Source organism: Neoarius graeffei, chromosome 22, assembly GCF_027579695.1.
Source record: "Neoarius graeffei isolate fNeoGra1 chromosome 22, fNeoGra1.pri, whole genome shotgun sequence".
In the NCBI taxonomy this organism is placed as follows: Eukaryota; Metazoa; Chordata; class Actinopteri; order Siluriformes; family Ariidae; genus Neoarius; species Neoarius graeffei.
In genome coordinates, this window is record NC_083590.1 from 38,347,983 (window position 1) to 38,370,953 (window position 22,971).

Consider the following 22,971-nt stretch of genomic DNA (forward strand, 5'->3'; position numbering starts at 1 on the left):
GAGCCTCCAAACAGGTCAGAGACAAAGTTGTGGAGAAGTATAGATCAGGATTGGGTTATAAAAAAATATCCCAAACTTTGAATATCCATCGGTGCGCCATTAAATCCATTATAGCCAAATAGAAAGAATATGTCACCATTATAAACCTGACAAGAAGGCTGCCCACCAAAACTCACAGACCGGGCAAGGAGGGCATTAATCAGAGATGCAACAAAGACACCAAAGATAACACTGAAGGAGCTGCAAAGATCCACAGCGGAGATGACTTTAAGCCGTACACTCCACAGAGCGGGGCTTTATGGAGGAGTGGCCAGAAAAAAGCCATTGCTTAAGAAAACACATTTGGAGTTTACTCAACAGCATGTGGCAGACTCCCCAAACACATGGAAGAAGATTCTCTGGTCAGATGATACTAAAATTGAACTGTTTGTCCATCATGGGAAATGCCATGTGTGGCGCAAACCCAACACCCTGAGAATACCATTCCTACAGCGAAACATGGTGGTGGCAGCATCATGCTGTGGGGATGTTTTTCATCTGCTGGGACAGGAAAGCTGTTCAGGACTGAAGGAAAGATGGATGGCATTCAATACAGGGCAAATCTGGAGGAAAACCTGTTTGAGTCGGCCAGAGGTTTGACACTGGGACAAATGTTCACTTTCCAGCAGGACGATAACCCTAAACATACTGCTAAAGCTACACTGGAGTGGTTTAAAGGGAAACATTTAAATGTCTTGGAATGGCCTAGTCAAAACCCAGACCTCAATCCAATTGAGAATCTGAGGCATAACTTGAAGATTGCTGTACATCAACGCAACCCATCTAACTTGAAGGAGTTGGAGCAGTTTTGCCTTGAGGAATGGGCAAAAATCCCAGTTGCTAGATATGCTAAGCTAATAGAGACATACCCCAAGAGACTTGCAGCTGTAATTGCAGCAAAAGGTGGCTTGACAAAGTATTGACTTGGGGGGTGAATACCTATGTACACTCCAGATTTCAGGGTTTTTTTTTATGTCACAAAAAAATGCATCTTTAAAGTAGTATGTATGTTGTGTAATTCAAACGGTGCTAACCCCCCAAAAATCCCTTTTTACCCCAGCTTGTAATGCAACAAAACAGGACAAACACCAAGGGGGATGAATAATTTTTGCAAGACACTGTAGATTTTTCTGTCTTTGGACTATTTTCTTCATTGTATAACAATACTGAAGACATCAAAACTGTCAAATAACATATGGAACACATATGGAATTACAAAAAAAATAAAGTTTTAAAAATATGTTTCAAATTTCAGATTCTTCAAAGTAGCCAGGGTTTACCTTGATGACGCTTTGCACATTATTGGCATTATCTTAACCAGCTTCATGAGGTAGTCACCTGGAATGCTTTTCACTTAACAGGTGCCTCGTCAAAAGTTAATTAGTGGACGAGTTTCTTGCTTTCTTAATGCATTTGAGATCAAACAGTAAATAGTAAATGATAATAATAATAATAATAATAATAATAATAATACAGTAAATAGCCCTGTTCCACAACTGTAGTAATCCATATTATGTCAAGAACTGCTCAACTAAGTAAAGAGAAATGACATCCATCATTACTTTAAGACATGAAGAAAATCCATTGAATTGGAACCTTTGTGGGCGGCACGGTGGTGTAGTGGTTAGCGCTGTTGCCTCACAGCAAGAAGGTCCTGGGTTCGAGCCCCGTGGCCGGCGAGGCCTTTCTGTGTGGAGTTTGCATGTTCTCCCTGTGTCCGCGTGGGTTTCCTCCGGGTGCTCCGGTTTCCTCCACAGTCCAAAGACATGCAGGTTAGGTTAACTGGTGACTCTAAATTGACCGTAGGTGTGAATGTGAGTGTGAATGGTTGTCTGTGTCTATGTGTCAGCCCCGTGATGACCTGGCGACTTGTCCAGGGTGTACCCCGCCTTTCGCCAGTAGGCAGCTGTGATAGGCTCCAGCTTGCCTGCGACCCTGTAGAACAGGATAAAGCGGCTAGAGATAATGAGATGAGATGGAACCTTTGTCCAAACTTTTGACTGGTACTAGTCCACATGCAAGAACAAATTTGAAGGAAATGGGGAGTAACACTAATGTTTGATGTGAGCAATTTTTCAAGAATGTCTGTGTTGGTTTGTTGACGGATTCTTCTAAATTGTCCCAAGGTGTGAACATGTGTGTGAAGGAGAATGTGAGATTGTGTTTACATGTGCATGGTGATGATTGAGTCCCATTCCAGATGTATTCTTTTCTCACACCCAAAATACTGTTCCCAAGATAGGCTTTGGACAGAGTGTATATTATGTGTTGTGCAATAATCTGTATATTATATGTGTATTCTACTGGTTCGTGGTTATGTAAATATTTTACAAAGCAATCACATAAATATATTGTGTAGCAATATACTAACTGTATACAGTCCTGTGCAAAAGTCTTAAGGCCTCTGCATGCTCTTGCGACAAGGCTTTCGCAGATAGCTTTTCGCAGACAGTTGTAATTTATTGTTGAGCGGGGAGTAATAGGCGTGCGCGATGTTATTCACCGGCACAACGCAAGGGGGCGCGAAGTCGCTAGGAGTAGTTGGTGGGTGTGGTTAGTGGAGTAGTGTTTATCCTCCGGTTACTTATAATGACTAGAACTTTTTGTTTTTTATAATGACTAGAACTGGAGTCGTATAGATGTACGTACTTCCTCAATCAACCGCTGTTCATGCTGCTCTATCTTCGCTCATGTTTTTAAAAATGCCGGTCGTGAAAACAAACCAAACCGGGAAAGTAGGGAAGCGGAAGTGCGTGTACAGCGGATGTAGAGTGGACCAATCAGAGCCCTCTTGTCTGCGACGCTGTCTGCGAGGCTTCTGCGGTGGTCACAATTTTTGGGAGGTGTGTGCAGAGCGTCTGCGAAGGTGGGGGGGCTACACAGACGCTATCTGCGACACCGTCTGCGAGGACTGGGTTGTCAGCATAAATTGGCCTTTAGGCACATATAAAGAAATGCTGTAGACCAAAAATGGCTTAAAGTAATGAAATGAAATGTTTCAACATTAAAAAAGTACTATAAACAGTAATCAGTGAGTGATAATTAATGAAACAAAGCCAATATTTGTGTGAGACGACCCTTTGCTTTAAAATAATCGTAGTCTTGGGTACAGTGAGTGCAGTTTTATAAGGAAATGAGCTGTAGGCTTTACTGAACATCTTACAGAACCAGCCACAGTTCTTCTGGACACTCTGACTGTCACACTCGCTTCTTCATTTTGAACCAAAACCCAGCAGCCTTCATTATGTTTTCTTTTTTAATCTGAAAAATGGCCTCTTATGTAATATGCTGCTCAGATACAAACTTTTTTTTCTGTAACATTTAACTTTGTGGGTGGCACAGTGGTGTAGTGGTTAGCGCTGTTGCCTCACAGCAAGAAGGTCCGGGTTTGAGCCCCGGGGCCGGCGAGGGCCTTTCTGTGCGGAGTTTGCATGTTCTCCCCGTGTCCGCGTGGGTTTCCTCCGGGTGCTCCGGTTTCCCCCACAGTCCAAAGACATGCAGGTTAGGTTAACTGGTGACTCTAAATTGACCGTACGTGTGAATGTGAATGGTTGTCTGTGTCTATGTGTCAGCCCTGTGATGACCTGGCGACTTGTCCAGGGTGTACCCCGCCTTTCGCCCGTAGTCAGCTGGGATGGGCTCCAGCTCGCCTGCGACCCTGTAGAACAGGATAAAGTGGCTACAGATAATGAGATGAGATGAGAATTATAAAGTGGTTTATGAGAAATAGCACTGAAATAATGTAAATCATACAATAGAAATCTATAACAAAGTACGTATGAAAAAATAGGGTGCCTAAGACTTTTGTACAGTACTGTACATGATATGCTACTATATTTAATCCTTAATGCCCAGCTCTCGTTGTGAGAACGTGCAGATGTCTCTTGCAGTATGTGTGTGTGTGTGTGTGGGAGGTTTTGATGGTCTGTCGAACACTGAGCCTCAAGATGTCCCTACAGATGTGTGTCGTTAATTAGTTTAATCAGTGTAGCTTGATTTTGATCCAGCGAGGCTGCGAGGTGCTTTTCAGGCCTAAACAGTGAGATGGTACAGACGTCACAAATGAGATTTGATTTTCTTCCTGATTTTGTTCTCAGAGGCCATATCTTCAATTAGCAGCAATAATGTGCTCTGCAGTGTCTTGCAAAAGTATTCATCCCCCTTGGTTTTTGTCCTGCTTTGTCACATTACAAGCTGGAATTAAAATGGATTTTTGAGGGGTTAGCACCATTTGATTTACACAACATGCCGACCACTTTAAAGTTGAAAATTGTTGTTTTATTGTGACACAAACAAGAAGTAAGATGAAAAAAAAAACAGAAATCTGGAGTATGCATTGGTATTCACCCCCCCAACCCCCCAAAAAAGTCAATACTTTGTCGAGCCACCTTTTGCTGTAATTACAGCTACAAGTCTCTTGGGGTGTGTCTCTGTTAGCTTAGCACATCTAGCCACTGGGATTTTTGCCCATTCCTCAAGGCAAAACTGCTCCAACTCCTTCAAGTTAGATGGGTTGCGTTGGTGTACAGCAATCTTCAAGTTATGCCTCAGATTCTCAATTGGATTGAGGTCTGCACTTTGACAAGGCCATTCCAAGACATTTAAATGTTTCCCTTTAAACCACTCCACTGTAGCTTTAGCAGTATGTTTAGGGTCATTTTCCTGCTGGAACATGAACCTTTGTCCCAGTTTCAAACCTCTGGTCGACTCAAACAGATTTTCCTCCAGATTTGCCCTGTATTTCATGCAATCCATCTTTCCTTCAGTCCTGCCGATGAAAAATATCCCCACAGCATGATGCTGCCACCACCATGCTTCACTGTAGGAATGGTGTTCTCAGGATGTTGGGTTTGCGCCACACATGGCATTTCCCATGATGGCCAAAAAGATAAATTTTAGTCTCATTTGACCAGAGATTCTTTTTCCATGTGTTTGGGGAGTCTGCCACATGCTGTTGGGCAAACTCCAAATGTGTTTTCTTAAGCAATTGCTTTTTTCTGGCCACTCCTCCATAAAGCCCCGCTCTGTGGAGTGTATGGCTTAAAGTGTGATACTCCCATCTCCACTGTGGATCTTTCCAGTTCCTTCAGTGTTATGTTTGATGTCTTTGTTGTATCTCTGATTAATGCCCTCCTTGCCCGGTCTGTGAGTTTTGGTGGGCGGGGCCTTCTCTTGTCAGGTTTGTAGGGGTGCCATATTCTTTCCATTTTGCTATAATGGATTTAATGGTGCTCTGTGGGATATTCAAAGTTTGGGATTTTTTTTTATAACCCAACCCTGATCTATACTTCTCTACAACTTTGTCTCTGGCATGTTTGGATGCTCCTTGGTTTTCATCTTGCTTGCTTAGTAGTGTTGCAGAGTCAGGGTCCTTCCAGAACAGACTGATTTATACAGACATCATGTGACAGATGAGTTGACCATGAGTTGGCCTAATTGCTGATGCCTTGCTCAATAGATTTCAACAATGCATGACTTCAGCCCCAACTAATCAGTGACAATCACAAATGCGTCATCTAACCATTGACAAACATTTGCCAAATAATCATGAAGCCTTCACCCAACCAGTTACGAACCTCGGTGAAGGATCACCAAATGTAAGTGCACTTTTCAGGTCTCAGCAAAGGTTAGGCTCTACTGAGCCCCTGTATCGACAAGGCCCCTGCAAGCATCAGGGACATGGATTGGAGACAAATACATCTCAAGAGCCTCAAAGAAGGTTCCCCGAGCTTTGGGAAGTATTCCCAAACCCATCTGCAAGTATTTGCGGTTTAGTTTGTTGATGAAAACATTGCTACTAAATTTCAATGCATGCATTGAATTATTTGTGACATTTTTAGCCATTCACAAGGCAGAGACACACCAAAAATACAACTTGTGAATCTTAGAGAACGTTTGCTGGGCAGCATAAGATTGGTGGTGATGCTACCAATTTTTCATCACCAAGTATTCACAAACCCATCGAGAGCAGAATTGTGACCAGGGCCAAAGCAGTCTTTTCAAAGTTACATGACTTATTTTGTATTCAGCACAGGTTCCGCTACAATAATATGCAAGTAGTATGTATTTCATGATTGCAATTTTGTTTTGAAATTAGAGTCAGGTGTTTTCAATCAATGGGATGACAATCAGGTGTGAGTGGGCACCCTGTTTTATTTAAAGAACAGGGATCTATCAAAGTCTGATCTTCACAACACATATTTGTGGAAGTGTATCATGGCACGAACAAAGGAGATTTCTGAGGACCTCAGAAAAAGCATTGTTGATGCTCATCAGGCTGGAAAAGGTTACAAAACCATCTCTAAAGAGTTTGAACTCCACCAATCCACAGTCAGACAGATTGTGTAAAAATGGAGGAAATTCAAGACCATTGTTACCCTCCCCAGGAGTGGTCGACCAACAAAGATCACTCCAAGGGCAAGGCGTGTAATAGTCAGCGAGGTCACAAAGGACCCCAGGGTAACTTCTAAACAACTGAAAGCCTCTCTCACATTGGCTAATGTTAATGTTCATGAGTCCACCATCAGGAGAACACTGAACAACAATGGTGTGCATGGAAGGGTTGCAAGGAGAAAGCCACTGCTCTCCAAAAAGAACATTGCTGCTTGTCTGCAGTTTGATAAAGATCACATGGACAAGCCAGAAGGCTACTGGAAAAATGTTTTAATGTTTTGTGGATGGATGAGACCAAAATAGAACATTTTGGTTTAAATGAGAAGTGTTATGTTTGGAGAAAGGAAAACACTGCATTCCAGCATAAGAACCTTATCCCATCTGTGAAACATGGTGGTGGTAGTATCATGGTTTGGGCCTGTTTTGCTGCATCTGGGCCAGGACGGCTTGCCATCATTGATGAGACAATAAATTCTGAATTTTACCAGCGAATTCTAAAGGAAAATGTCAGGACATCTGCCCATGAACTGAATCTCAAGAGAAGGTGGGTCATGCAGGAAGACAACGACCCGAAGCACACAAGTCGTTCTACCAAAGAATGGTTACAGAAGAATAAAGTTAATGTTTTGGAATGGCCAAGTCAAAGTCCTGACCTTAATCCAATCAAGATGTTGTGGAAGGACCTGAAGTGAGCAGGTCATGTGAGGAAACCCACCAACATCCCAGAGTTGAAGCTGTTTTGTACGGAGGAATGGACTAAGGCCCTGTCCACACGGCAACGGATTCAGGTGACTCCGATACAATTGCTTATCATTTAGGCCTGGCGTCCACACGGCACCGGTGTTTTGGGTGCCCAAAACGCAATCTTTTTGAGAACGGGTTCCAGAGTGGAAAGATCTGGCAACGTTGCCGTTGTGAAGTCGTCTGGATGAGTAGAACGGATTTGTTTACGATGACGTCACAACCACATGACTGTGAGTGCTTCACGCCGGGTAGAAGTGTAACGAATATCACCAGGATATCACCAGGAAAAAGCCTTACAGAGCACTAGTGAGAGTGAAACACGAGCTTGGATATTATTATTATTATTATTATTATTATGTTCAGTGTTAGTTCACAGTAGTAATGCAAGAAGCAGAATAGTGACAGTAATAGTGAAGCAAAAACATGCAATTGTACAAACACTGCAGCTCTACAGCAAAATATTCATTTCTGAAATGGTCTGATTCTTAACACCAGTAGTGCCAATGATCTTCTCATTGCAATGCGATGCGAGTTGTCAACAAATCCTATAACTTGGTTCATGAAACGCGCTTACAAAATATTTTCACTGTGAATATTTATTGTGTAATGGTGCAAAGTGAGAGAGAGAGAGAGAGAGAGAGAGAGAGACTCTGCCCTTAGGGCAGAGTCAATCCCGCCAGCAAAAATAGGGAAAAAAAGGAGCGATCTCACCTCTTCAGATGTTGATTTAAGTCCGACAATACATTCCTCAAAAAGGGTATAGAGGAGCAAATTAATCCATCAACATGTAACATTCAATTTATTCCGGACCATTAAAGACGCCGCCTTCCGCGTAGAATCATACGTCATCCTCGCCGCCATATTGGATAGATCAAAGCGGAGAATAAAGATTCATGTGCTGCCTTTAACTGTACCAACAGGTTTACCGTCCAAACGAGATCACATGGGATTACCTTTCACAGGTGAGAAACAACAAATTAATCCATCAACGTGTAGTATTCAATTTATTCCGGACCATTAAAGACGCCGCCTTCCGCGTAGAACCATACGTCATCCTCGCCGCCATATTGGATAGGTCAAAGCGGAGAATTAAGATTAGCTGCGTTTAACTGTACCAACAGGTTTGCCGTCCAAACGAGATCACATGGGATTACCTTTCACAGGTGAGACTGGAAAAATACTTTTCATTGTATTTGGTCATTATAATGTAATTTTACGAACAGATTTTCCTGACTTTGTGGCTAATATGAAGTCTCGCGCATAATAGTTTATGCGCATGCGTCCTTACTACTTCTATTGTTCTGGTGTCTCCGAAGGGACTGTCTTACAGCGCCCCTAGAGGTGTGGCATGTGTATTGCATCGTTTTCAGCAAGCGTTGCGTTGCCATATGGACCTGATATTTTACTGATCGTTGCCCATTTGGACGCGATATATTTTTAAATAACATCTCGTTGCCGTGTGGATGTAGCCTAAAATTCCTCCAGGCCGGTGTGCAGGACTGATCAACAGTTACTGGAAACGTTTAGTTGCAGTTATTGCTGCACAAGGGGGTCACACCAGATCCTGAAATCAAAGGTTCACATACTTTTGCCACTCACAGATATGTAATATTGGATCATTTTCCTCAATAAATAAATGACCAAGTATAATATTTTTTGTCTCATTTGTTTAACTGGGTTCTCTTTATCTACTTTTAGGACTTGTGTGAAAATCTGATGATGTTTTAGGTCATATTTATGCAGAAATATAGAAAGTTCTAAAGGGTTCACAAACTTTCAAGCAGCACTGTACCCCTACTGTTTTGGCATGAAGAGTTGCTAGTGGGAAGGTTAGTAGCTTTTTATACTGAATACGCACTTCACCTTTTGTACAAAATGTGCATCGCTGTATATTTCCCTTCTTTTAGATACTTTTCATATCCTAATTATTTTTTTCATTCTATTTATTTAAAAGAAAGAGTCTTGCCAATGCTAATATGATGTGTGTACACTGAAGGGGCCTGAAGCATTTAATCTACGTTTACGATGAAACTGAATCTCCTTCAACGATGATGCAGTGAACTTCAAAGGGTTAACCATTTTTTACATATTCTACGGTTTTAGACCGTACCAAATTAGAGTGGGAGATGATTGAAAAATGCACTTTTACAAGCAATTGTTTTTCAGGTTCGGAGAAATGCGGCAGCAAAAGTGAGATGTCATGAAGGTGCAGTCAGATTTGATGTCTCGTTATTCGTCCTATTTTAGACTGATCTCGAATCGGGAAGAGAGAAAGGAAATCTAATTCCAATCATCAAATACAGTAGATCATGCACTTTTTCTACTTGGTTCCCCTGTCTTAAAAACGCTGAAGTGCTTTTCCTTCTGTTTTGTCCTGTTTCTTTGAAATCTATGATGTAATGAGAAGAATTGGATCTTAACAATGCTTAACAATGCTCTGTCAGTGCAGTCTGTCTCGCTCTTTATTCTTCCTTTCACAACTTTATCAAAATAAAGGCTCGGTAAAGATGATTTGCGTCATTTGGTTTGCAGGTCTTTTTTTTTTTAAACTTTCGACCTTTTCTGATTTTATACATAGCTAATTGATGATGCAGTCATTCTTTCTTAAACCATATTAAGTGATATGAAGTTATCTCTTTCTCACACAGAGCCCATGCGTCCACTCCGTGGTCTCACTGCATCCGAGATTCAGTCACGCCAATTGATGCTACAGTGGGAGCCCCTCGGCTACAACCTGACACGATGTCACACGTACTCCCTGTCGCTATGCTACCGTTACTACACTGCAACAGGGAGTGGAGCCATCACTAATAACGCCACCGTGAGAGAGTGCTTATCAGTGGATAGAAATATGTCACGCTTCACGCTACGAGACCTTCCCCCGTTCCGTCCTGTCCACGTACGGCTTGCGTTGGCCAATCCCGAGGGCAAGAAAGAGAGCCGGGAGGTGACATTCCAGACGGAGGAGGACAGTAAGTACCTGACTATTTTCACGTCACAAAAATATTATAAGCATATACTTATAATAGGATTAAAAAAATCTCAGGCCATTCCTTATCATTTACTGTTGACAGCATTCTTCACGATGACATGGTAAAAAAAAAATTACAACCAACAGGATCATCAGATATTTGTCATGATCATCCAAGGTTTTCTTAAAAAGTAAGAAAAAAAATGTTCTCTTTAAAAGTCAACATTCTGTTCATGAATAATTTAAGATCAATCCAGCAATACATGATATTATTACCACATTATTTTAATATTAGTATTATTGATTGTTTTCAGTCTATGGAATCAATTTTGTGCCAAAATGTTCATACAATACTTTTGAAATATCAAACAAAAACGACAAATCAAAATACAAAAAAACAAAAAAAAGTCCATTTTTTTAGACTGGCAAACAAATTATTCGTGTAATCGTGCAAAATATCAGTCTATTACTCTTCAGAAACCTTTTATTTTTGTTCCGCGTCTTTCTCAGTTTTGTTTGACGTAATTTATTTTGGTTACGATTCCAGCTTTCTCGTTTGCGCTCCCTGACTTTTTGCTTGCAGTTTTGGCACAAACTTCACGTGTGGGTGGGCTGTCCAGGAATGCATTCCCATTGGCTAACTTGTGTTTGACTGACAGCTACGCTCAGCCATTCCCCCGGAGGCTGTTGCGGCCATTTCCTACTTGGATTTTGTACTACTGGAACACATACAACACATTTGTCCCGCACTTACACTTTGTTGAATTAATTCAATATCATAGTCGCCACTGAAGTCCACTCGATCCTTGTTTACCGTCAATGGATCGGCCACTCGTCAAACAGTCCGCCAGAATCCGAGTAGGGAATGGCTGAGCGTAGCTGTCAGTCAAACACAAGTTACCCAATGGGAATGCATTCCTGGACAGCCCACCCACACGTGAAGTTTGTGCCAAAACTGCAAGCAAAAAGTCAGGGAGCGCAAACGAGAAAGCTGGAATCGCAACCAAAATAAATTACGTCAAACAAAACTGAGAAAGACGCGGAACAAAAATAAAAGGTTTCTGAAGAGTAATAGACTGATATTTTGCATGATTACACAAATAATTTGTTTGCCAGTCTAAAAAATTTGACTTTTTTTCTTTTTTTTGTATTTTGATTTGTCGTTTTTGTTTCATATTTCAAAATTATTGTATGAACATTTTGGCACAAAATTGATTCCATAATCTTCTAGGTTCAAAATATAGGATGTTGACTCATGACATCATGATCCTGTTGTATCTTTAGGAACCTTCAACATAAAATCTCAAACCAATGAAAATATTTTGTGCCAGAGACCAATAAACACCTTTTATTTTTAAAGCATTTCATTTTTGCCTTACAGATTATCAGACTGTTACATGATTCAGCTGATAATCTGTAAGGTAAAAATGAAATGCTTTAAAAATAAAAGGTGTTTATTGGTCTCTGGCACAAAATATTTTCACAGGTTCTCATTCAATGTTTTTTTTTCTTTATTTTTATTACTTAAAAGACACTTCATGTCTTAAAGTAATGATGGATGTCGTTTCTCTTTACTTAGTTGATCGGTTCTTGACATAATATGGATTACTGCAATTGTGCAATAGGGCTATTTACTGTATTTTTATTATTTACTATTTGATCTCAAATTCATTAAGAAAGCAAGAAACTCGTCCACTAATTAACTTGACAAGGCACGGCTGTTAATTGAAAAGCATTCCAGGTGACTACCTCATGAAGCTGGTTAAGATAACGCCAGTGGTGTACAAAGACTCATCAAGGTAAACACTGGCTACTTTGAAGAATCTAAAATATCAAACAAATTTTGGTTTTTTTTAACACTTTTTTTGTTTACCACATAATTCTATATATGCATCATATGTTATGTCATAGTTTTGATGTCTTCAGTATTGTTCTACAGGATAGAAATAGTCAAAATACAGAAAAACCTATGAATGAGTAGAGAAGGGGTGTACAAACTTTTGACTTTAGAAGAAACCTTTATTCGTCACATGCACACTTCAAGCACAGTGAAATTCATCCTCTGCATTTAACCCATCTGAAGCAGTGAACACACGCACACACTCGGAGCAGTGGGCAGCCCAGAGCGCCCGGGGAGCAGTCAGGGGTTCGGTACCTTACTCAAGGGCACCTCAGCCCAAGGCCACCCCACGTGAACCTAACTGCATGTCTTTGGACTGTGGGGGAAACCGGAGCACCCGGAGGAAACCCACGCAGACACAGGGAGAACATGCAAACTCCACACAGAAAGGCCCTCGCCGGCCGCTGGGTTCGAACCCGGAACCTTCTTGCTGTGAGGCGACAGCACTAACCACTACACTACTGTGCCGCCCTAATGACTTGTCCTGTACAGGTCAAGAAAAAAAAATCCAAAATGATATTTTAGATTATTGTGGTCATTAACGTAAAATATTTTCAACCTGAATAGTTTTCATATCAAGTGTAATAGTTTACCCTTTATTTATTTATTTGTTTATTTATAAACATATGGAATTCCAGTGCATGGACAATTACTTCAGGAAAAAAAAAATGACAACAATTAAGCAATATCATACGAGCAAACGTGCAGATACACTGAATGTCAGCACGGCTGTGATTCAGCATGGGCATGATCCCACAGGCTGAAGTACAACAGTTATTATAAACAGCTATAAAAAAAATTAACATTGAGTAAATTACATTTCAGACGCAGTCTGGCCAAATGTTCTGTTTACTTTTGTGCCACTTGTGGACATAAATTGTGAAGAAAACTCATTCACTTCAGAGCACATCGGCTAGTTGGCTGTCTTGCTCACATTGATTTGTACATTCACTTCAAGGTGCTTCTGGTAAAATTGGTGTCCCTTCTTCCTTTTCGTCTTCATCTGATGAGCTTTCATGTCCATCCATCCATCATCTGTAGCCCCTTATCCTGTACGGGGTCGCAGGCAAGCTGGAGCCTATCCCAGCTGACTACAGGCGAAAGGCGGGGTACACCCTGGACAAGTTGCCAGGTCATCACAGGGCTGACACATAGACACAGACAACCATTCACACTCACATTCACACCTATGGTCAATTTAGAGTCACCAGTTAACCTAACCTGCATGTCTTTGGACTGTGGGGGAAACCGGAGCACCCGGAGGAAACCCACGCGGACACGGGGAGAACATGCAAACTCCACACAGAAAGGCCCTCGTCAGTTGCTGGGCTTGAACCCAGAACCTTGTTGCTGTGAGGCGACAGTGCTAACCACTACACCACAGTGCTGCCCTGAGCTTTCATGTTTTAAGCCAAAAAATATTTGTCATGTCCATGTCCACTGATGATATCACTAACTCGAATGTAGTAACCGTTTTGTTCCAGGAAGTGAAATTTTATTCGGCTAGCACAAACAAGAGGAGTGATGCACACAGTGAAATGTCCCAGTGCGATTATAGGAAATATAGTTACTCTTGGCTCGACCAATCAAATTGGAGGACTGGAATTTACTCTAACAATTGTATGATTACTGAATAATAATAATAATAGCGGGTGGCACGGTGGTGTAGTGGTTAGCGCTGTCGCCTCACAGCAAGAAGGTCCTGGGTTCGAGCCCCGGGGCTGGCGAGGGCCTTTCTGTGCGGAGTTTGCATGTTCTCCCCGTGTCCGCGTGGGTTTCCTCCGGGTGCTCCGGTTTCCCACACAGTCCAAAGACATGCAGGTTAGGTTAACTGGCGACTCTAAATTGACCGTAGGTGTGAATGTGAGTGTGAATGGTTGTCTGTGTCTATGTGTCAGCCCTGTGATGACCTGGCGACTTGTCCAGGGTGTACCCCGCCTTTCGCCCGTAGTCAGCTGGGATAGGCTCCAGCTTGCCTGCGACCCTGTAGAAGGATAAAGCAGCTAGAGATAATGAGATGAGGTGAGATGGGTTAAATAAACTACCAGGCAAAAGTTTGGACACTTTAACCCTTTCACCACTACGTAACCTCATATACAGCCTGCTATATAGACAATAACTTCATAGAAGAAATACCATTAATGCTAAGTAACTTTATGATAAATTCTATATAATCCAGTACACAATTTTAAAAGAAAATATAGCCGCTAGCAGCAATAAAGGGCCCTCGCACTCGTGAAATTGTGCCTGTCACATTTTGTAATCAAAAAATGCAGTGTGAGCTGTTGCATTTGTTAAATGCAGATGTGTTTTCCTTCTAAAACTCATGAATGCTGGATGAACTGAGTGGCAACCAAAGCGATATATTTTGATATAGGGGGCGCTATGTAGCTCATGAGGCTACCCTGTGATGATTTACAATATCAACTCAAAAGATATCCTAGGACAAATCCTGGAGTAAAGTTCCATGTGTTTTCAGCCACTCTAAGACCCTCAAAAAAATGCGGGAAAATTTGAAAGTCCCACATTCCATTTAACATTGGGCGCCATCACATTCTCATTTGAGGTATCCACTATTCCTTTGCAATTTATCATCCCGTACGTCTCAAGTTTTTACCAACCAACTTTCATGGAAAACAGATGAACTGCCTGGGAGAAGTGCAAGAGAGTACGTAAAAAATAGGTTAAAACATTGGAATTTGTTCACCTGTTTTTTACATACTCTTTCACACTTCTCCTTGGCAGTTCATTGGGTTTCCTTAAAAGTTGGTAGGAATACACTTCAGACAGACACAACAATAAATTGCAAAGGAATAGTGGATATCTCAAATGAGGACGTGATGGCGGCTAATGTTGGATGGAAGATGGGATTTTGACATTTTCCTGCAATGCTCGGGCCCTAAATATAGTGATCTAGAGTGGGTGCCATCGTCAAATATTTGGTACTGTTGGAAACTAGAGGAATTCTGCTTTGGGCATATGTAACACTTACAACCCCGATTCCAAAAATGTTGGGACAAAGGACAAATTGTAAATAAAAACGGAATGCAATAATTTACAAATCTCAAAAAATGATATTGTATTTACAATAGAACATAGACAACATAGCAAATGTCAAAAGTGAGTCATTTTGAAATTTCATGCCAAATATTGGCTCATTTGAAATTTCATGACAGCAACACATCTCAAAAAAGTTGGGTCAGGGGCAATAAGAGGCTGGAAAAGTTAAAGGTACAAAAAAGGAACAGCTGGAGGACCAAATTGCAACTCATTAGGTCAATTGGTAAGAGGTCATTAACATGACTGGGTATAAAAAGAGCATCTTGGAGTGGTGGTGGCTCTCAGAAGTAAAGATGGGAAGAGGATCACCAATCCCCCTAATTCTGCACCGACAAATAGTGGAGCAATATCAGAAAGGAGTTCGACAGTGTAAAATTGCAAAGAGTTTGAACATATCATCTACAGTGCATAATATCATCAAAAGATTCAGAGAATCTGGAAGAATCTCTGTGCGTAAGGGTCAAGGCCGGAAAACCATACTGGGTGCCCGTGATCTTCGGGCCCTTAGACGGCACTGCATCACATACTGTACAGGCATGCTTCTGTATTGGAAATCACAAAATGGGCTCAGGAAAGGGCTCAGAAATCACATCTGGAAAGACGCAATCAATGCTGAAAGGTATATCCAGGTTCTAGAGCAACATATGCTCCCATCCAGACGATGTCTCTTTCAGGGAAGACCTTGCATTTTCCAACATGACAATGCCAAACCACGCACTGCATCAATTACAGCATCATGGCTGCATAGAAGAAGGGTCCGGGTACTGAACTGGCCAGCCTGCAGTCCAGATCTTTCACCCATAGAAAACATTTGGCGCATCATAAAACGGAAGATACGACAAAAAAGACCTAAGACAGTTGAGCAACTAGAATCCTACATTAGACAAGAATGGGTTAACATTCCTATCCCTAAACTTGAGCAACTTGTCTCCTCAGTCCCCGGACGTTTACAGACTGTTGTAAAGAGAAAAGGGGATGTCTCACAGTGGTAAACATGGCCTTGTCCCAACTTTTTTGAGATGTGTTGTTGTCATGAAATTTAAAATCACCTAATTTTTCTCTTTAAATGATACATTTTCTCAGTTTAAACATTTGATATGTCATCTATGTTCTATTCTGAATAAAATATGGAATTTTGAAACTTCCACATCATTGCATTCCATTTTTATTTACAATTTGTACTTTGTCCCAACTTTTTTGGAATCGGGGTTGTATACCAATAAACTGAACATGGGTAAATTGACATATTTACTGAAAGAAAGAGGTTTAACCCTAATTAACATAAAATAACATTGCACTTATCTAAATTACGTCGCAGGAAATCCCAGGGAATTTGACTTCTCAACCAGTCGGCGTATACAGGGGCATACACAGGGGTTTCCCAACTACAATGAGACCAGAATAGCGGCCTGTAGTGGTGAAGGGGTTTATATATATATATATATATATATATATATATATATATATATATATATATAGTGTGTGTGTGTATATGTTTTGATATGTTTTGGACACATCAGCATTTTCTCATCCAGCTTCATGAGGGAGCATCATGCAGGAAGTTTTAACTAAAGTTCCCAAAAAGGCTGAGCACTAACTGCTTCCTTAAAATGAAAATTAAAATGACTTGATTTAAAGCTAGATGGACTTTTGATTTCATAAAATCAATGAAATGTATTTCCATCTGAAATTTGGTCATTGTGAGATGTTTATTTCTGTAATATCTCAAAAAAAGAAAAAAAAAACAGGCCATTCTGTGGCTGGGAAGTTATTTAATTTGAGGGGATTAAAGCAAATAATGTGCATGAAATCGCTCGCTTTGCGCAGTCAGCAGACAGAGGAAGTCCATTTGCGCATGCGCAGGTTTACCTTCTTCTTTTGGGTTTTACAGTAGCTGGCATCCACAGTGTTGCATTACTTCCATCTACAGGTTTATCTTTGAGCGTGCACTGACAGTTCCATCATTCTGTCGCTAAACAAACAGCTGATCACACCGAGGTGCTCGCTGAGCGCTGACATTTATTAGTTTGGTCCTGCATTTCCTTTCCTTTGTATATAAAATATCGTCTTTTCTTCTCACTTTCCGTTACTGTCGTCGGTCTTTCACATTTCATTCGCACACTCATGTCCTCCATTTTTCTCTCCTGCTTCAAATTTGTATCCCACAATGCCTTGCGCGAACGGGGAAAGCCCACCACATGATGCATGATGTAGTATCTTGTATTGCGTCATGGTGAAGCAGGAAAAAATAACGGGGAATTTCAGGCCACGTGGCCCTAAATTCATTAATTGTTCGATTTAAAAAATAAATAAATAAAATCGGACGTCTGTGATTCGAATTCAGTAGCTTTCGATCCACTAAACAAAAATAACTGGGTGTCGTGGAAAATTCTTTTTATGACCTACACTTGAAAAAAGCACCCTGAAAGGCAGTCTAGCTTTAAGTAAAATGTACTTTAAAAATAGATATTTAAATGATTGTATACATATAGCTTTTAAAAATGTGTCTTACAAACAAGTTTTTAAGCTTATGGTGTTATCAGAATATCTTTAAAACAATGAATAAGTGTATATTCAGTCTTGCGTGTCGAAGCTGGTAATGTAATTTAAGAAGAAGAAAAAAAAGGGTGCCTGGAGAGGATCGTGGCACTTGGCCATTCATGTGAAATTATTTTCTTGATCTTCCAAAAAAGGGGCGGCATGGTGGTGTAGTGGTTAGCGCTGTCACCTCACAGCAAAAAGGTCCGGGTTCGAGCCCCGTGGCCAGCGAGGGCCTTTCTGTGTGGAGTTTGCATGTTCTCCCCGGCTCCGGTTTCCCCCACAGTCCAAAGGCATGCAGGTTAGGTTAACTGGTGACTCTAAATTGACCGTAGGTGTGAATGTGAGTGTGAATGGTTGTCTGTGTCTATGTGTCAGCCCTGTGATGACCTGGCGACTTGTCCAGGGTGTACCCCGCCTTTCGCCCGTAGTCAGCTGGGATAGGCTCCAGCTTGCCTGCGACCCTGTAGAAGGATGGAGCGGCTAGAGATGATGAGATGAGATGAGAAGAGATCTTCCAAAAAAAGTGATGGGCCTATTTGAAAGTGATTCTGTATAATTCTCTCTGACTGTAAAAAAGAGAGAGAGACAAAGAATTATTTTATAATCCTAAAAATAAGTCTTTATTTGTCACTCATACACTCAAGCACAGCAAAATTCCTCCTCTGCATTTCACCCATCTGAAGAAGTGAACACACACACACACACACACACACACACACCCAGAGCAGTGGGCAGCTATGCTACAGCGCCCGGGGAGCAGTTGGGGGTTAGGTACCTTGCTCAAGGGCACTTCAGCCATGAGACAGAGGGAGGGGAAAGTGCTCTTCATTCACTCAACTCTCCTCATATCGTTCCTGCCAGTCCCAGAAATCAAACCAGCAACCCTTTGGGCCCAAGGCTGATTCTCTAACCCTCAAGCCACGGCTGCCCCGAAGAATCATGCTATAAATAAATATACAATAATGTTGCTATTGTATACAGGCATTTGCACAGTTCTCTGTTACACGACAGGATATTACAACAATGCAAATATTGATTCTCCAAACCCTTGGCATCAGCATAACTAAATGGCTGAGCAAACATTTAAAATGGAAGATGAAAAATTAATAAGCCACCATCAATGAACTGGAATAGGAAATTTGCTTATTTTTGCATTTTCTCTTTTGCCATATTGGACAGGTAATAAAGCAGGTTTTTTCATGCAAATAGCGAGAGATTAAACTAATCAGGAAATAAACGCCTTCCGTGCTGGCAGTGAATAAAGGTAGAAGATTCATTCATTCACTGTGAACGAATTCACTTTATTTATCACTTCAGAGAACTTTCCGGAGGGCTTTCTCTATATCCCACCCCACACCCAACCCCATCTCTTCTTGTTTTCCTCTAGCCATGATTTCACATTAGATTTCTTCAGCCATAGTCAGCATGTCATGCGTTAATGATTAATTGTAAACAGCAGAAACATCAAAATTAATTGGATTAATAAAGTGTGAAAGCCTGCAGTTTACGCAGCAAAACAGAGCAAGAGTAAAAAAAAAAAAAAAAAAACACCCACAGGTAAGGATGGGGACCTTTAATTATCACCCTCTCTCCAGCACTTCAATCTTAGCAAGAAAATCCACTCTAGAGAATCCAGCTGTTATGAAATACAGGCTACAGGTTTGCACATTTTCACTGTTCAATCAGGTGCTAATTTGTCAGAACGTGATCTTGGCTTCCTTTTGACATGACATCATCTGGGATGAGTGCCTGGCACTGTAAAAAAGTTAAAAGTAGATGGCCTTTCGAGTTCATAAAATAGGTGAAATTTAGTTCCCTCTGAAATTGGGTCATTGTTATTTTTGTTTATTTCTGTAATATCTCAAAAAAAAAAAATCAGGCCATTCTGTGGCTGGGAAGTTATTTAATTTCAAAGGATTCCTGAGCAAATAATGTGCATGAAATTGCTCACTTTGTGCAGTCAAGCAGACAGAGGAAGTCCATGTGCTGCACATGTGCAGGTTTACCTTCTTCTTCTTCTTCTTCTTTTTCTTCTTTTCCTTCTTCTTTTGGGTTTTACGGCAGCTGGCATCCACAGTGTTGCATTACTGCCATCTACAGGTTTACCTTTGACCGTGCATTGACGGTTCTATCATTCTGTCGCTAAACGAACAGCTGATCACACCGAGGTGCTCGCTGAGCGCCGATATTTATTAGTTTGGTCCTGCGTTTCCTTTCCTTCGTATATAACATAACGTCTTTTCTTCTCACTTTCCATTACTGTAGTCGGTCTTTCACGTTTCATTCGCACAACTCATGTCCTCCATTTTTCTCTCCTGTTTCAAATTTGTATCCCACAATGCCTTGTGCGAACAGGGAAAGCCCACCACGTGATGCATGATATAGTATCTTGTATTGTGTCATGGTGAAGCATGAAAAAATAGTGGAGAATTTAGGGCCATGTGGCCTTAAATTCATTAATTGTTCTATTTAAAAAAAAAACAAATAAAATTGGAAGTCTGTGATTCAAATTCTGTAGCTTTCGGTCCACTAAACAAAAATAATTGAGTGTCGGGGAAATTTTTTTTAAATGACCTCAATTTGAAAAATCGGAAAGGCAGTCTAGTTTTAAGATGCTGAACAGTTCTTGCTTCGATGGACTTGAAATGTGTCGTAGCATTTCCCTGCACTTTCATTTATTCATGTGGATGTACAATGGCTTCTATAGATCATTCTTCAAACGGATTTTTACCCCATGTTCATTCTAGCAAGCAATAAGTTGCTAATGCTGGGCACGCCCTATCCAGTTATTGTTTTTTTGTTTCTGACATGTGAAGAAGTGAATTACATTGATTATCTTTTTACAGTGGCACCTGTCAAGGGGTAAAATATATTAGTATTATGCAGCAAAAGAACAGTCAGTTCTTGAAGTCAGTGTCTTGGAAGCAGGAAAAATGGGCAAGCGTAAGAATTTGAGCGACTTTGACAAGGGCCAAATTGTGATGGCTATATGACTGGGTCTGAGCATCTCCGAAATGATACATCTTGTGGCGTGTTCCTGGTATGCAGTGGTTAGTACCTACCAAAAATGGTCCAAAGATCCAAAGGGTCATGGGTATCGAAGGCTCATTGATTCACGTGGGGCACAAAGGCTAGCCCATATGGTCCAATCCCACAGAAGAGCCACTGTAGCACAAACTGCTGAAAAAAAGTTAATGCTAACACCTTTCTGTTTTAGCCATCATTAACCTTTTCAGCAGTTTGTACCACAGTTCTATCAATAATTTGAATAGAACTGATTAAATCTCAGCTCAAATGCCATCTGTTGTTTTGTTGCTGAATTCGTAGCTCTGTGTTTTTCAGGTAAATATAAAATGAATGTTTACCTGTTGCGTTCTCGCCTGCTAATGTAGAGTTTGGAGGGAAAAATGATACATGTTCAGCAAATTAGAAGAGATTGTTTATTCCACTGATGGAGAGATGGATGAACACAAGGAGGTGAAGAACAAAACGTGACTTTATGCAGTCTCAAAATGCACTCACGTTGCACCAAAAATTAATATTCAATTAACTAAGATTGTACCTAATCACTTCAATTAAATGTACTTTGTGTGAGGCACAGGATTTAAAAAGCACTGTGAAATGGAAGAAACTATCAATCATAGAGCAATCTGAAAATTCGGACCAGGGTGGAAATGCAATTTTAGGAATAAAGATATAGGAAGAGATTCAACTCACCCTAGTAAAATTACTGCTGTGTACAGAAAATCCATGTTGTGTAAAAAGTGTGCAATTAAAATTGAAATTGGCAATGTGAGAAAAAAATATTATACTGTAGCTGCTTGTGTGTAATGGGAATGCTGTGTATTATCTCTTAATTTATGCATGAGTTAAAATATTGCGATTGTGTAAATTGTCCCTGATGTTTTTGTTGGTGTTTTATCTGAGAAATGAGAAAATAGTGTTATCCTGTTAGCAAATATTCTAACAAATTGTGTAATTCTAACTAGCTGCTATAACAACAATTGTCAGTTATGTGTGACACAATCAGCCCGCTGGACAAGCTGTGTTAAAATACACAATTTCCCCAATTATTCATTTTTCTCATGCTGTAAAATGCATTTGTATTATTACATTGGCCTAGTATATGGTTATAAATAATAAAGCAAAAATAAATTCATATAGTACTATACAGAAATACCATTTAACAAGGGTTGGATGTATGACAGACTGCAAATCTAGCAAAGAGATTCATCTCATCTCATCTCATTATCTCTAGCCACTTTATCCTGTTCTACAGAGTCGCAGGCGAGCTGGAGCCTATCCCAGCTGACTACGGGCGAAAGGCGGGGTACACCCTGGACAAGTCGCCAGGTCATCACAGGGCTGACACATAGACACAGACAACCATTCACACTCACATTCACACCTACGGTCAATTTAGAGTCACCAGTTAACCTAACCTGCATGTCTTTGGACTGTGGGGGAAACCGGAGCACCTGGAGGAAACCCACGCAGACACGGGGAGAACATGCAAACTCCGCACAGAAAGGCCCTCGCCGGCCACGGGGCTCGAACCCGGAACTTCTTGCTGTGAGGCGACAGCGCTAACCACTACACCATCATGCCGCCTGATTTTTAAGTCCTATACAGTAAATAAGCAAAAAAAAAAAAAAATGTTTGTAAAGGGTTAGATTTAACAATGTGTTGTAGGCTTATTTAATCCTTTTAGGTCTTTTATTTTATCCTTTTTGACTGAAAAATGAAAATACCTCCCCCCAACTTTTTTTTTTTTTGTGTGTGTGTTTGTGTGTGTTGGATTTTCAGTTCAAAGGTTTCCCTAATAAGTATACTTGAATCTAGATGGCCTTTCGATTTCATAAAATCCGTGAAATTTAGTTCCCTTTGAAATTAGGTCATTGTGATGTATGTTTATTTCTGTAATTAAAAAAACAGGCCATTCTGTGGCTGGGAAGTTATTTAATTTGAGGTTATTAAAGCAAATAACATGCATGAAATCGCTCGCTTCGCGCAGTCAAACAGACAGAGGAAGTCCATGTGCACATGCTGAGGTTTACTTTCTTCTCCTTCTTCTAGGTTTTACGGCAGCTGACATCCAGTGTTGCATTACTGCTATCTACAGGTTTACCTTTGACTGTGCACTGACTGTATTATTCTGTCGCTAAACGAACAATCTGAAAGGCAGTATGGCTTTAACAGATACAGTACAAGTCAAACGTTTGGACACACCTAGGGTTTTGTGTTTTGTTTTGTTTTTTTCTGTATTTGGACTATTTTCTACATTGTAGAACAATACTGAAGACACCACAACTATGAAATAACA

General features: G+C 40.7%; 1 protein-coding gene across 1 annotated transcript in view; it reads left to right on the plus strand.

The window, feature by feature from the left end:
* The window catches only part of ptprua (protein tyrosine phosphatase receptor type Ua), a 489,507-nt gene that overhangs the window by 261,739 nt on the left and 204,797 nt on the right, over positions 1-22,971 (plus strand). The window contains exon 6 of the mRNA XM_060904791.1: positions 9,825-10,148. Within this exon, the coding sequence (XP_060760774.1) occupies positions 9,825-10,148 (324 nt within the window). The remainder of the gene's footprint in view (positions 1-9,824; positions 10,149-22,971) is intronic.